The 13,920-nt window shown below is 41.8% G+C and overlaps 1 protein-coding gene across 2 annotated transcripts in view; it reads left to right on the forward strand.

The window, feature by feature from the left end:
- LOC307023114 (GTP-binding protein 1-like) overlaps positions 1-13,689 on the forward strand; it is a 29,897-nt gene extending 16,208 nt beyond the window's left edge. Inside the window, exons 10-15 of one of the 2 annotated variants that reach the window (XM_079656140.1) lie at positions 929-1,111; positions 2,185-2,320; positions 3,962-4,140; positions 4,951-5,091; positions 5,903-5,947; positions 11,746-13,689. In XM_079656140.1, coding sequence (XP_079512266.1) covers positions 929-1,111; positions 2,185-2,320; positions 3,962-4,140; positions 4,951-5,091; positions 5,903-5,947; positions 11,746-11,859 — 798 coding nt within the window. In that variant the 3' untranslated portion in view covers positions 11,860-13,689. The remainder of the gene's footprint in view (positions 1-928; positions 1,112-2,184; positions 2,321-3,961; positions 4,141-4,950; positions 5,092-5,902; positions 5,948-11,745) is intronic. The other variant, XM_079656141.1, reaches the window with a different exon arrangement.
- The last annotated feature ends 231 nt before the right edge of the window (positions 13,690-13,920 follow it).

Consider the following 13,920-nt stretch of genomic DNA (forward strand, 5'->3'; position numbering starts at 1 on the left):
CCGCTTGGCGTCGGGCTCTCTGATCAGCCTGTCCGGTGTTCTTTTCCCCATAAGGACCGCCTCGCTGCACATCATCCCTTACTTAGCCAATTCCTTGTAATTTGTTTAATGATAGCTATTCTTATCACAATGAATAGGTAAGATATTTTGATGTTTGCATGGATGACATCCTCCTAATTTGTAGTACAGCTAGTGAGGACCATCCAGCCTCTAGAACAGTGTTTCTCAAACTTTTTCATACCAAGGACCACTTAACCAAGAAAAAAACACTCGCGGACCACCTAACTCCACAAATATAAAAAAAACATTGTTTTTCTAGAACAGATTTCAAATCGCCTGAGAATGGTACAAGCAAGTGGCAACATGTGTGACGAAGGTGTTGCTCTGGGCTATATCATGCAATCGAAAGTGAAACTTAACCTCGCTCCATTGCGGAGATATTCCCCCGAGAGTGCAGAATTGTTTTATTTATTTATTTATTTATTTCAAATGTGAAATTTTACCAATATGCTCACGGACCACTAGGGGGCGCTCACTGACCACACTTTGAGAAGCACTGCTCTAGAAGAATTTTCTAGCCAAGAAACTAGTGACTTGCTCAATTCATTTGTGAGGGATCTGTGAAGAACATGACAACGGCTGCACTTCTGGTACTGGACAAGTTTCCTACCACTTACGTTTCAAATATTTGTGTTAATTACTTATTGTAAAGCTTTTGAACGTTCTTTTGTGTCACATGTTCATTATTACGTTGACTGTATAACTGTATAGTATCTTAATTATTTAAAATATAAGGTGACTAAAAATGACAACCATATTTTCAGTTTTGGTAACCAAAAGCTGGTGCCTGGTTGCCTGGCAACCCTTTAAAAAAGTTAGCGTTGAGCCCTGCCCTCTGATGAACGCTGTCTGTTCTCTCTCTCGTCAGGGCGTGGGCACAGTGGTTTCGGGGACTACGTTACGTGGAATGATCCGTCTCAACGACACGCTGCTGTTAGGCCCCGACCCGCTGGGAACCTTCATCCCCATCGCCGTGAAATCCATCCACCGCAAGAGGATGCCGGTCAAAGAGGTTCGGGGGGGGCAGACGGCCTCCTTCGCCCTCAAAAAGGTTTGAGTCTGAGGTTCATGCTCTGTCTCCGGTTTGGCTTCATCCCTTCAACTTCAATTGCTCATTCGTCTGTTTTCTTTTGTTCTTCATCTCCTCATCTCCTCCTCTCCTCTCCTCTCCTCCTCTCTTCACCTCCTCATCTTCTCCTCTCTTCACCTCCTCCTCATCTCCTCCTCTCTTCACCTCCTCATATCCTCACCTCTTCATCTCCTCATCTCCTCCTCTCCTAGTCTCCTCTCTTCACCTCCTCATCTCCTCCTCCCTTCACCTCCTCACCTCCTAATCTCCTTCTCACCTCCTCATCTCCTCACCTCATCCTCTCCTCTCCTCTTCATCTCCTCATTTCCTCATCTCCTCATATCCTGATATCCTTACTTCCTCATCTACTCATATCCTCAACTCCTCCTCATCTCCTCATTCTCCATCTCCTCACCTCTTTATCTCCTCACTTCATCTCCTCATTTCCTCACCTACTCACCTCATCTCCTAATTCTCCATATCCTCTCCTCTTCATTTCCTAATTTCCTCATCTCCTCACTTCATACCCTCACCTCCTAACCTCCTCATCTCTTCATCTCTTCATTTCCTCACCTCCTCATATCCTCACCTCCTCATCTCCTCACTTCATTTCCTCACCTCCTCATATCCTCACCTCCTCATCTCCTCACTTCATATCCTCACCTCCTCACCTAACCTCCTCATCTCTTCATTACCTAATTTCCTCATACCCTCACCTCCTCCTCTCCTCACCTCCTCATATCCTAACCTCCTCATCTCCCCACTTCATATCCTCACCTCCTCATCTCCTCACTTCATATCCTCACCTCCTAACCTCCTCACCTCCTCCTCTCCTAACCTCCTCACCTCCTCGTCTCCTCACCTCCTCATCTCCTCACTTCATATCCTAACCTCCTCATCTCTTAACCTCCTCATCTCCTCACCTCCTCCTCTCCTCCTCTCCTCACCTCCTCCTCTCCTCTCCTCACCTGATGCTCTGTCTTTAACTCTAGTTTGTCTTCATCCCTTCACAACTTCATTTGTTCATTTGTGGCTTTTCTTTGGTGTTCCCTCAGATCAAGCGCTCGTCGATAAGGAAAGGAATGGTGATGGTTGCTCCGAAGTTGATGCCTCAGGCCACGTGGGAGTTTGAGGCTGAGATCTTAGTGCTCCACCACCCCACCACGATATCCCCCAGATACCAGGCCATGGGTCAGTGTGCTCGACATCCGTATAGCTACACAATCAGAACATTAGAATATAACAGACAATTGATTAAAATAATAAAAGACCAACGTAAAAAGGAAATGTTGCTATTAAAATTAATATTAATAATATAAGATGAAACACTTTAAGACCTATAAAACAATATAAAAGTAGGTAAATAATAAAGACTAAAAGACCATTTAAAGGGGGGGTAAAGTCACGTCTTTATTTCTATAAGACTTTATTTTGAGTGTGGATGGTGCAGCTACAACGCTAGCTTAGCACAGTGTTTTTCAAAATGGGGGCCCCGACCCCCCCGGGGGGCCGCCAGGGGGTGCCAGGGGGGTCGCACAAAGTTTGAGGGAAAGGGGAATATATATATTTTTTTTTAAGTTAAATTTTTTATTTTTTTTTAGATGTTATTAATAACTGCATATCTATCAATCTATGTGTCCTTTGATGCCAATCTTTTAGTATTTTTTGTTATTGTTTTTAAATCTCACGACCGCCCTTCAAGCCAATCAGAATCGAGCTGCCGCTACTGAGAGTGAAACTGAGTATCTGCTCAGCTTTTGGAGCAAGTGAGAGCTAGTGAATATTTCGCTCTGCAGCTGGATGAGAGCACGGATGTAGCAAATATTGATGTTTGTATATATGAATATAAATATGTTTATTGTTAATATTACTGTTGAATATTATATATAATATTATTAAGGCATAAGTAGCTTTCAAAAATGCAAAAAATATATGTTAATTGTTCATATTACTGTTCAAAATTACATAATATTATAAAGACAGAAATCACTTTAAAATATGTTTACTGTTGATATCACTGTTTAATATTGTGTTAAGAATGTTTATAACAGAAGACACAATCAATGTAATGAATGACAAACAAAAGATAAATACAATTATTAATTATTAATACAAATATATATTAATAAAATGTATTAAGCTGTATGATTAATTTGTCCTATTCTCCATCATAATGTACTCATCATTTAAAAAAAAAATTGCAACGGGGGGGTCCCTGCCAGAGGATAATGCTATATGGGGGTCTTTGGCATGGCAACGTTTGGGAACCCCTGGCTTAGCAGATCGATCCAATCTCCTCTAATCAGTTTCTAGTTATTTCGGCATCAGTCTGATATGTGTGTTAGAACACTAGAATATAACACATTCAAATCACAGACACACTGGAGACACTCAGTGCGTCTGTGATAGTTTATAAATGTATGGGTAAGAAACTACAGAATGTCTGGCATTGCAGATGAATTCGCTGCTTTACTCACCTCGAATGCTCTTATTTTGAGAGTGGACAGAGCAGCTACAACGTTAGCTTAGCGACGTAGCTACATCAATCGGATCTCCATTAAAAACAAAAAAAACACATTCAAAGTTTTTTGCCAAAGTATTAATTTGTGGCTTTTACTAATCAGTATTAGTTTCTAGTTATTTCGGCATCAGTTTGATATTTGTATTAAAATGAAATCACTGGTTCATACCACTGTAGAAAATAACATTAGTTCAGCTGACTTGTGACTTGCTGCAGCTCTCACTCTTAGCTCTCGCTTTGGGTGAATTTACATTTGATTTTTATGAGTTCCTGCATAAAGTGACTGTCTCCTCCTCTCTCATTACCCACAGTGCACTGCGGCAGCATCAGGCAGACGGCCACCATTCTCACCATGAACAGAGACTGTCTGCGGACGGGAGACAAAGCCACGGTGCACTTCCGCTTCATCAAGACCCCCGAATACCTGCACTGTGACCACAAGCTGGTGTTCAGGGAGGGCCGCACCAAGGCTGTGGGCACCATCACCAAGGTAAGGGGACTAAAGAGAGAGTGTGTGTGTGTGTGTGTGTGTGTGTGTGTGTGTGTGTGTGTGTGTGTGTGTGTGTGTGTGTGTGTGTGTGTGTGTGTGTGTGTGTGTGTGTGTGTGTGTGTGTGTGTGTGTGTGTGTGTGTGTGTGTGTGTGTGTGTGTGTGTGTGTGTGTGTGTGTGTGTGTGTGTGTGTGTGTGTGTGTGTGTGTGTGACTGGTTAACTGTGTGTGTGTGTGTGACTGGTTAACTGTGTGTGTGTGTGTGACTGGTTAACTGTGTGTGTGTGTGTGACTGGTTAACTGTGTGTGTGTGTGTGACTGGTTAACTGTGTGTGTGTGTGTGTGTGTGTGACTGGTTAACTGTGTGTGTGTGTGACTGGTTAACTGTGTGTGTGTGTGTGTGTGACTGGTTAACTGTGTGTGTGTGTGTGTGACTGGTTAACTGTGTGTGTGTGTGTGTGTGACTGGTTAACTGTGTGTGTGTGACTGGTTAACTGTGTGTGTGTGTGTGTGTGTGTGTGTGTGTGTCTGGTTAACTGTGTGTGTGTGTGTGTGTGTGTGTGTGTGTGTGTCTGGTTAACTGTGTGTGTGTGTGTGTGACTGGTTAACTGTGTGTGTGTGTTTCATTGGTTAACTGTGTGTGTGTGTGTGTCACTTGTTAACTGTGTGTTTGTGTCACTGGTTAACTGTGTGTGTGTGTGTGTGTGTGTCACTGGTTAACTGTGTGTGTGTGTGTGTCACTGGTTAACTGTGTGTGTGTGTGTGTGTGTGTGTGTTTCACTGGTTAACTGTGTGTGTGTGTGTGTGTGTAGCTCCTCCAGGCTGTTAACACGCAGGCAGCTAAAGCCCAGCAGGCCAAGATGCTGTCCAATAAGAAGATGTTTGGCACAGGAGCCAATGAGGAGGCTGGATCCTCTGAACGACCGACCAGTCCGAACTCAGCTCAGCTTCCAGTGAGTATCCCTCAATCTGACGTGTGTATTCAGTGTTGTGCTTTAAAGTACGAGGTGAACAGTTTAATCCAATATGGGACATGTTTATTTATTGTATAGATTATTTATATTTTTTTATTTGATTGATTCAGGGTAGTGGCATTCATTAAAATTGGTTAAATTGCTATAATTAATGAAATATTTAAAAAGCAAATGTCTTTCTCCTTTCATGAGGGAGTATTATTATTATTTAGTAATAAATAAAAAATCCAAATCAAATGAAAAATAAATTAAAAAAATAAGAAATTGAAAAACTGAAAAATAGTGTGACCATTGCTTCATTTAAAGAAGGATTCAAATAAAAGGTACATTCAAAAAAATTCACAAATTTAACTGAGTTTTAATTTTGAAAATCATTTTTGAAATGCCTCTTGTTTCATTCTCCTCCTTCAAAATGTATTTTATAAACACATACCTGCACATAACATCCTGCTCTCACCTCCTCGTACCCTCATTCTCCTCACCCCCTCACTCTCCTTCTCATCTCCTCACACCCTCATTCTCCTCACCCCCTCACTCTCCTTCTCATCTCCTTACACCCTCACTCTCCTTCTCACCTCCTCACCCCCTCACTCTCCTCCTCATCTCCTCACACCCTCATTCTTCATCTCCTCACCTCTCCATCTCTTCACCTCCTCCCTCCTTTCCCCTTCCTAATTCCTTCTCCCCGTTAACTCTCCCTCTGCCTCTCCATCTCCTCACCTCCTCCCTAATTCTCCTCCCCGTTAACCCTCTCTCGCCCTTCCTCCCTCCCTCTCTCTCGCTGCGTCAGACAGAGGATGAGTCTCTGTGTAAAGACGGAAACAAAGAGAACAAGGTAAAGCGTTTCTGACGAGGCGCCCGTCTCCCACAGCTCGGATGTTTTTGGTTTCTTTACTCTTAACTTTTTAAACCCATGTTTTCTGAGCATGCTCACTGCCCCCCCCGCCTGACTCACAGTCTCACTCGTGAACCACTTGCAATAGAACTCATTTTTGATTTGCTGAAGTGTCAGGGCTTCCGCCAGGGTTTAGAAAGCCTGACGTACACGATCCAGTTCAAATATGAACTCTATAGAGAGGGGCAGTGACGCGTCCTAGAACCAGGAAGTGAACTCCTTCCGGTTCCTTCGACAAAAACCAATGAGAGGTCTCCATAGGATTTTGGAAAATGTCAGGAACTAAGGTCTGTGGTTGAAACACATTCAAGAGACGGATCACGTTTTGTTCAACCGGATAATCTCCACATGCCTACTTTTATCATTTTCTAATCGTAAATCTAGTCGCCAGAAGCAAAATGCTAACGAGCTACAGCAGGGTCGTTGCTTCAGATCCATATTCAAACACACAGATTCTAAATGGAACGAGTTGAAGCGTTTGTTTGAACAGTCTGCAGGAGGCAGGGACTTGCCTTCAAGCAGAACAGAAACTAACTTAGAGGAGTGTTTACGTGTTCGGTGTAATGACGTACAACGGCCTCCACGACTTCTGTAGTCCTATTCAGCCCCTTGGTAACAACCATCGTTTCTCAGACACGTACACTCTTCAGAAATCACCAGTGGGGTCACTGCTGATGGATTTAATGTCGTAGAACAAAACGTGATCCGTCTCTTTAATGTGTCTCAACCACAGACCAGATTTACAGATATTTTCCAAAAAATTAGAAATTGCATTGCTTTTTTTTGTTGAAGGAACAGGAAGTGGTGAAATGCTGAGTTACTTCCGGGTTTTAGGACGCGTCACTGTGGCACTCTATAGGGAATCTTATTACTAGTCATACACCACTGCTTATAGTGTATGACATGTTATAATATATATATATAAAGGCAAGTGTAATGTATATGTTTTTTTATTTTATTCAGTCTTTTTAAATTGAGTTGCTGTCACCTAACCCAACTTCCCCCCAGAGTAAATGATATTTCTTGATTATCATTCTGATTGCTCGTTAACACCTATTTGCCACCAGGCTAACAACTGCTTGGCGGAAACCCTGAACTATTTACTGCACTGGATCCCAATGTTTTTTAATTTAGAGTCTTTGCATTTGAAAGGGTTGCAGTTTTCTTACATCTACAGGGGGTCCGCGGGGTCTTAAAAAGTAGATAAATCAATTTAACAAAAATTAAGGCTATTAAAAAGTATTAAAGGGCATTTTCCAAGGTGTTACATTTTGTAGCTAGTTTTCAATAAGTATCTAAATGGTCCAAAGAGGTTGTATTCTACAGTCTGCCTGAATGTAATCATTGCGTAGGTGTGTAGTGTGTTTCTGTGTAGGTTATTTATGGCATCCCGTTGGATTTGACGTCATCTGAACTAAGGATGCCAGTGATTATTTGGGGTCGGTCGGTTGAATAATCGATTATTATTCGCCAGGGCTGCCGAATAATCGATTTTGATCATGGTCAGTTTCTGGCAACCCTAATCTGAACAGGACATCGCACGCTCACTGCTTGATAGCGCGCGAAGGTCCGTTTACGCCGGTTGTTAAACAACATCGTTATGGGGAAATGCAAGTTAGCGTCCAAATGGTTGGAAGATAAGGAGGAAGGACAATCAACACTGTATATAGTCAATGTGAGGTAAAGTGTGTCGCCAAGGTAACCGGTTAGAACTCAAAGTGGCGATGAGGTCTTAAAATGTATGGAAAGGGTCCAAAGATCCAAAAATACTTATAGTTCGAAAAATAACGTAAATTCCAAATATACTTAAAGTTCCAAAGATAATTAAAGATCCAAAAATACTTAAAATACCGTAAATTCCAAAAATACTAAGTTCCAAAAATACCGTAAATTCAAACAAATACTTAAAGTTCCAAAAGTACCGCAAATGGTTGGAAGATAAGGAGGAAGGACAATCAATACTGTATATAGTCAATGTGAGGTAAAGTGTGTCGCCATGGTAACCGGTTAGAACACAAAGCGGTGATGAGGTCTTAAAATGTATGGAAAGGGTCTTACATTTGACTTCAGGATTCCTGCATGTACCCTGATCCATCTAATGTGAAGGGTTCTCCCTGGCCATAGACATGTGACCTGTGACATGCTGCAATAACAATTTCATACTTTTTGTTTAATACACTTAGCCTATGATAAAATATGGAGGTGGGCCACCCCGATTAAAACTAAGACCACTCCTGCTAATGTCAGATAAAAACATTACACTTTTATTTAACATAACAATAGAGATCGTTTTTTTTAGGCGGCATCGCCCTGGTTCCCTCCACGTGATTTTGGATTATAGCAGAATATAATCTCTGTGTCAAACAAACATTTATGATACGTACACGTTTCAGGAGGATAATCTCCACCTGTTTTATGTCATTGTAGAATAAAACGCTAAAATCTCTTTAGTTTTGAGTAACCAAGGACCTTATCTCAGGATAGCAGCCAAACATTTTTTTTAAACTTGGAGATGAGGAAACTTCTGAAGCAATTGGAGTCAGGACTCAGAGACACGAGGAGAGCTGGAGCTTTGATGGCAAACACTGACGGTTTATTTGGAGCTTCGGCCGGAGAATTCACAAGACATGTCACGGTCCACGAGCTGACCACACGGTTCAGATGCCACGATCAATTCTGAAGAGCCCTCCTGTAGTTCGAGGTTTTAGTTCAGAGTGTAATAATCAACATTCTTCAATAGGTAGACTAAACAGCTGAGGACACTGAATCACATTTCTTGTCGCTTATGGCTCGGGGTCATCTACACCCCGAGAAGGATGTGTTCCAGGCAGGGCCGGCTCTGACCAATTTGCCGCCCTAGGCAAGATTTTAGCTGCCCCCCCCCCCAAAAAAATACAGACACTCACTATGACTCGCGCATGCATGCACGTGCACGGTTGTGGCATGACCACCAAAACAGAAAGATATGGACACAAGATGTGTGCAAATGTTTTTAGTATCCTATCCATGTGAACATTATTTAAGTGGGGGGGGACCTAACCTCCTCTAGGGGCGTCCGGGGGCATGCTCTCCCGTGAAGATGATTTTTTCTTGATATTGAAGTTAAAAGCATCAATCTGGTGCACTTTGAGAGCAACATTAGGAGATCTATGGATACATCTCTCAACACCCAGATGAAACAGAACTGGAAGCAGATTTTATTTTTCTTTATGGATATTTTACAAATCACTCTCCTTTCAAACCGTATTCTGGTTTATTAATAACAACTTTTTTTTGCTGTCATAGTATTTCATTACTGTTTTTCATCTATTCTCTTATTGTTTTATAACTATACTGATCATATAAAGGTGTGCCTTTACCTCACTGAGCTGAGCTTATCAGAGCCGCTCAGTCTTTCGGGAGAGAGCTCTCTAAAGCTCTCCCCCCCGCGGCCGCTTACAAAGTAAATTCCGATGTTAATAAAAGCACACAGAAGCTGTATACGTTTTTTGGGAGTTTGATTTATTTTGAATTAGCACTAATACAAAATTAAAACCTATGATTGCACACTAAAACCATTATTTCCCCAAAAATTCTGTACGTAATATAGGCGTAGTTATGTTAGCATAAGTTAATAAGATGTACTTTGTAGATCCAAATTCGGGAAATTGTGTTGTTGTGGAATAAAAAAACATTTCTTTTAATTTCAAACTTTTTTTTTTTTTTTTTTTTGGCGCCCCCGATGGGTTGATGCGCCCTTAGCATTCACCTATACTGCCTATGCCAAGGGCCGGCCCTGGTTCCAGGTGTCCCACTACAATAGCTATCTCTGACCGAGAGTTGCCCGGTCACAAACTGGCAACATCAACAATATGCTAGGGCAGCCCCTCCTTAAGGGAGATAACGGCTGCTCAAGGCTGGTCAGCTGCGTCAGAGGGCGAAGGAGGAGGACACCAGGGCAAACGATTCCCCAACAGAAACCAGTCGTGATATTAGATCGATTCATTGCTGCACCACTCTATTAGTGAAGGCTCTACATCCCACATGAAATGAAACATGTATATAAGTGAGGACATTTAAAGGGGCTTACCACCTCCACTAAAAAATTCCTGAACTATAGGGAAAGACACTCTTCATTATATTCCTCCCTCCTAGGACAAACAGTCACCACATCTCTTCCCTCTTACCCTTTTAACCCCAAAGCACCCAAAGAAATGCATTCCTGTTTCTCCTTACATCTGTTCTGTTGTTGGAGCCTCCAGTTTAGTGTATTTCTGCCCCTGTGTCTCACGGTGGTCTCCCAAAGTCAACTTTATTGTGAATCTTTCAGTTTGTGTGTACAGACACCGAAATACCGTTTCCCACAATCCCCAATACAATAACAAAGATGTATAAAAATAAGTACCGTAATTTTCGGACTATAAGCCGCGCCTTTTTCCCATTTTTCGACGCTGCGGCTTATATAACGGTGCGGCTAATCTATGGATTTGTACAGCTAACGGCCACTAGGGGACCTCCTAAATCTATGGATTTTACAGCTAACGGCCACTAGGGGACCTCCTAAATCTATGGATTTTACAGCTAACGGCCACTAGGGGACCTCCTAAATCTATGGACTTTACAGCTAACGGCCACTAGGGGACCTCCTAAATCTATGGATTTGTACAGCTAACGGCCACTAGGGGACCTCCTAAATCTATGGATTTTACAGGTTACAGTCCACCACCTTTAACTCTATGGGCTCTATGGCCGCTCCGCGCCCCCCACCTTTAAGCGGCGGGCTCCAGCAGGAAAAGCCGGAGGCCGGAAAAGAGTGAGACAGGTAGCGCGCAAAAGTAAAAGTGGAACCGAGATTCGTATGCCGCTGCTGCGGCTTATATTCAGGTGCGCCTTATAGTCCGAAAATTACGGTATATACACAATCAACAGACACATTTATACATATGCACGAATTAAGACATACGTATAAGCACTACAATCAATATATACAAAATAACAGTCACTTCAATATCTTTGAAAATGTACATTAGTGCAAGACTGTCCATAGCAGCGTACAAAAGTGTCCGTGTGTGTGTGCGGTGTTAAAGCTATCGCTATCTCCTACATTCAAAGGAACATGTATATTTAATAAGTGAGGACATTAAAAAGGGCGTACCATCTCCATCTCCACTAAAACACGTCCTGAACTGTTGTGAAAGACCCTTTTCATTATATTCCTCTCCCCTAGGACGAACAGTGACAAAACCTCCTACATTTTGATTCCTAAAGCACTTTTAAGAAATGATTCCTGTTTCTCTTTACATCTGATCTGTTGTTGGAGCATCCATTTTATTAGGGGTGGGAATCACCAGGCTGCCCACGATATGAACTATCGCGATACTTAAGCCACGATATGATGGTATTGCCATTCTACGATATGTTAAGTATTGGGATACGATATATTGCGCAAATATATTGATGTATATGATTGCATGATATATTGGGTTCCAGTGTCTTTAGCATGTGACCAAAGCCTATATTTTCCACAACGCTGATTGGACGCAGGTCTTTGCACATGAAGTAGGTGATGATTCGCTCGCTCAGCGTTTGATGGTATGTTTGCCAAACTAATTTGGATTTGCAATATGAATAGTTTATATAATAAAATATCGATACTTGGCGTCTGTGTGTCGATATAATATCGCCACGCATAGTATCGATTATTTCCCCCACCCTTACTGTTTAGTGTCTCACGGTGGTCTCCTGTGTTTCTCCTTCAGATGAAGTCTGGAGGTGGCGGTCGTCGAAGAGGTGGTCAAAGACATCGAGGGAAAGCAATAAACGCTGCAGCGGTCCCCACAGCGGTCCCAACAGGCGCAGCTGGAACCGCCTGATCGCCATCTTTACTCTGGGGGGGGGTGGGGGGGGAAGTGACGTCACGGCCTCTGGATGGAAACGTTTCCCTTATATAAAATAATAACTCATGAGAGTGAATTTCCTTCCAGGTTAAGACAATTTAAAGCTTTATTGGTGTCTGAAGATGATTTTTATTTAGTTTTATTGCAGTTTATTGCAATATAAATGCATTATATTCCCTTTTTCTATTTGAATACTGGAGTTTTTGGGGTGTTTGTAGTTCACCAGGTGTTTCATAGCGTTATCTGAGTGCATCAGAGGCAGAGCAGTCACTTTCCCTCCCTAAATGTTCTCCATCCTCAACAATCAAATGTGTTTCCCCTCTGTTGCTCATCTCCTCTTGTGTTCACCTCCACGTGACGTTCATTAATCCATTCTTACGGTCACAGGAAGAGGAAGTAGTTGAAAAGCTTCATTTCTAATTGTTTTTCTTACAATGCTCCGTGTCTCTGAGAGTAGCAGTTCACAAACAGTCGGTGATTTTTTTAAATGAAAGGGAACTAATGCCAACCTTAGAATAAACAGCTAACTGATAATTAACTATTGTAGATCTGAGAAAAGGCCTTCCTTGTGTCAGTGCCGGGTTTGGTCACTCAGACAGTTATTGTCCTATCCAGGTGTTTGGAATTAAAAAGCTTACATTGAGCTTTAGAGGAACTCCAGCACGGTCACACGACTTCACGCTAAGCTAAAGGCTGCTAATGTTGGGCGTGATGACGTGTCGTCGTCTCACTAGTGGGGTATTTACTGACAAATTGTATCTCGTAGAACAAACATCTCTTCACCTTATTTAAGACTAACAACCCAAGACACATCCAGAAAACCATTGACTTCAATTTTAACCTTACATTGTCTATGATTAATCCTGCCATAGAAAAGTCATTTTATCAGTCAGACCTTCCTTCCTTCCTTTCTGGAGCTAATGTTGCAGTTTTTCTAGATCCAGATCAGAAAGAAACCCCTTGTTTTCCCCCAAAGTAACGTCACATGTCAAACTGGCTTTGTCGCAGTTAACGTTTGCAGAAGTCCTTTTGAATTCCCCTGCTTAGTTTGCTTGGAAACATCTGAACACAAGAGCACCATTTTTCTTCCGTTTCAATCGCAGTCTGACTTCCCAACACACACGATCTGATTGTACAAAATGAAATTCATTCAGCCGTGGTGTTCCACACTTAAAATGTAAAAAAAGAACATTGTATAAATCACTAACAGATGATGCCACTGGGACGTAGAGGTCATTAGGATCCGACATCTTTCAAAGCTTCAAGGGTCAAACCCAGACACAGGAAGTCCAATATTAACGTTTGTCGGTCTGCATTTAATCAATAACTTGCAGATATTTTCAAGGACTCAGTGTTGAGTGCAGAAGTGAATCAACCGGATGAAGGTGAACAGAAGCTGGTCTGAACACATGATCTGATCGTCTTTAAAAAAAGCTAAAATAAACCATTAATCCCATCAATCACAGTTGAACAGAGTTTTCTGCACATGTTATCCAGTTGTTCGATCGTTCCCAGTTGATATTAAGAACTACATAAGTGTGTTTGAGGGCTTTTTCCTTCCATGTCTGTATAATAATGGTCAGTTTTCTCCGACAGTCTGTAAAGCCACTGGATTAAACATTTAATCAAAGATCACAAACAAACTGAACTGCCAGAATATTAGAGTTTACCAATTGTTTTGTTTTTTGAAGGGACACTGTGTTTGTTTGTACGTTGTGCAAGGATGAAAAAAAAGATGCCATTTAAATTAAGTGGTGCCAGTTTGTGTTGTAAATCCTTTTGAATAAAGATGTTATGGAAAACTAACATTTGGAAAGTACGTCTTACATTCGAGTCATTCAATTGGTGCTGTATACAAGATGATTGGACACATGGAGTCGAGCTGGATTAAACTGACACTTTGCTTTTTAAGGTTTCATAACTGCTTTTGGATGTTTTCATGCCATTATTACCTCTGAACATTCACCGTCACTGAAATGAAAAGTGTCCTTTTCAGTCATAAGATCATGGAGCATCTTTGTTAGTCACACTGTAAAG

Source organism: Notothenia rossii (assembly GCF_949606895.1).
Source record: "Notothenia rossii genome assembly, chromosome: 1".
Taxonomy (NCBI): domain Eukaryota; kingdom Metazoa; phylum Chordata; class Actinopteri; order Perciformes; family Nototheniidae; genus Notothenia; species Notothenia rossii.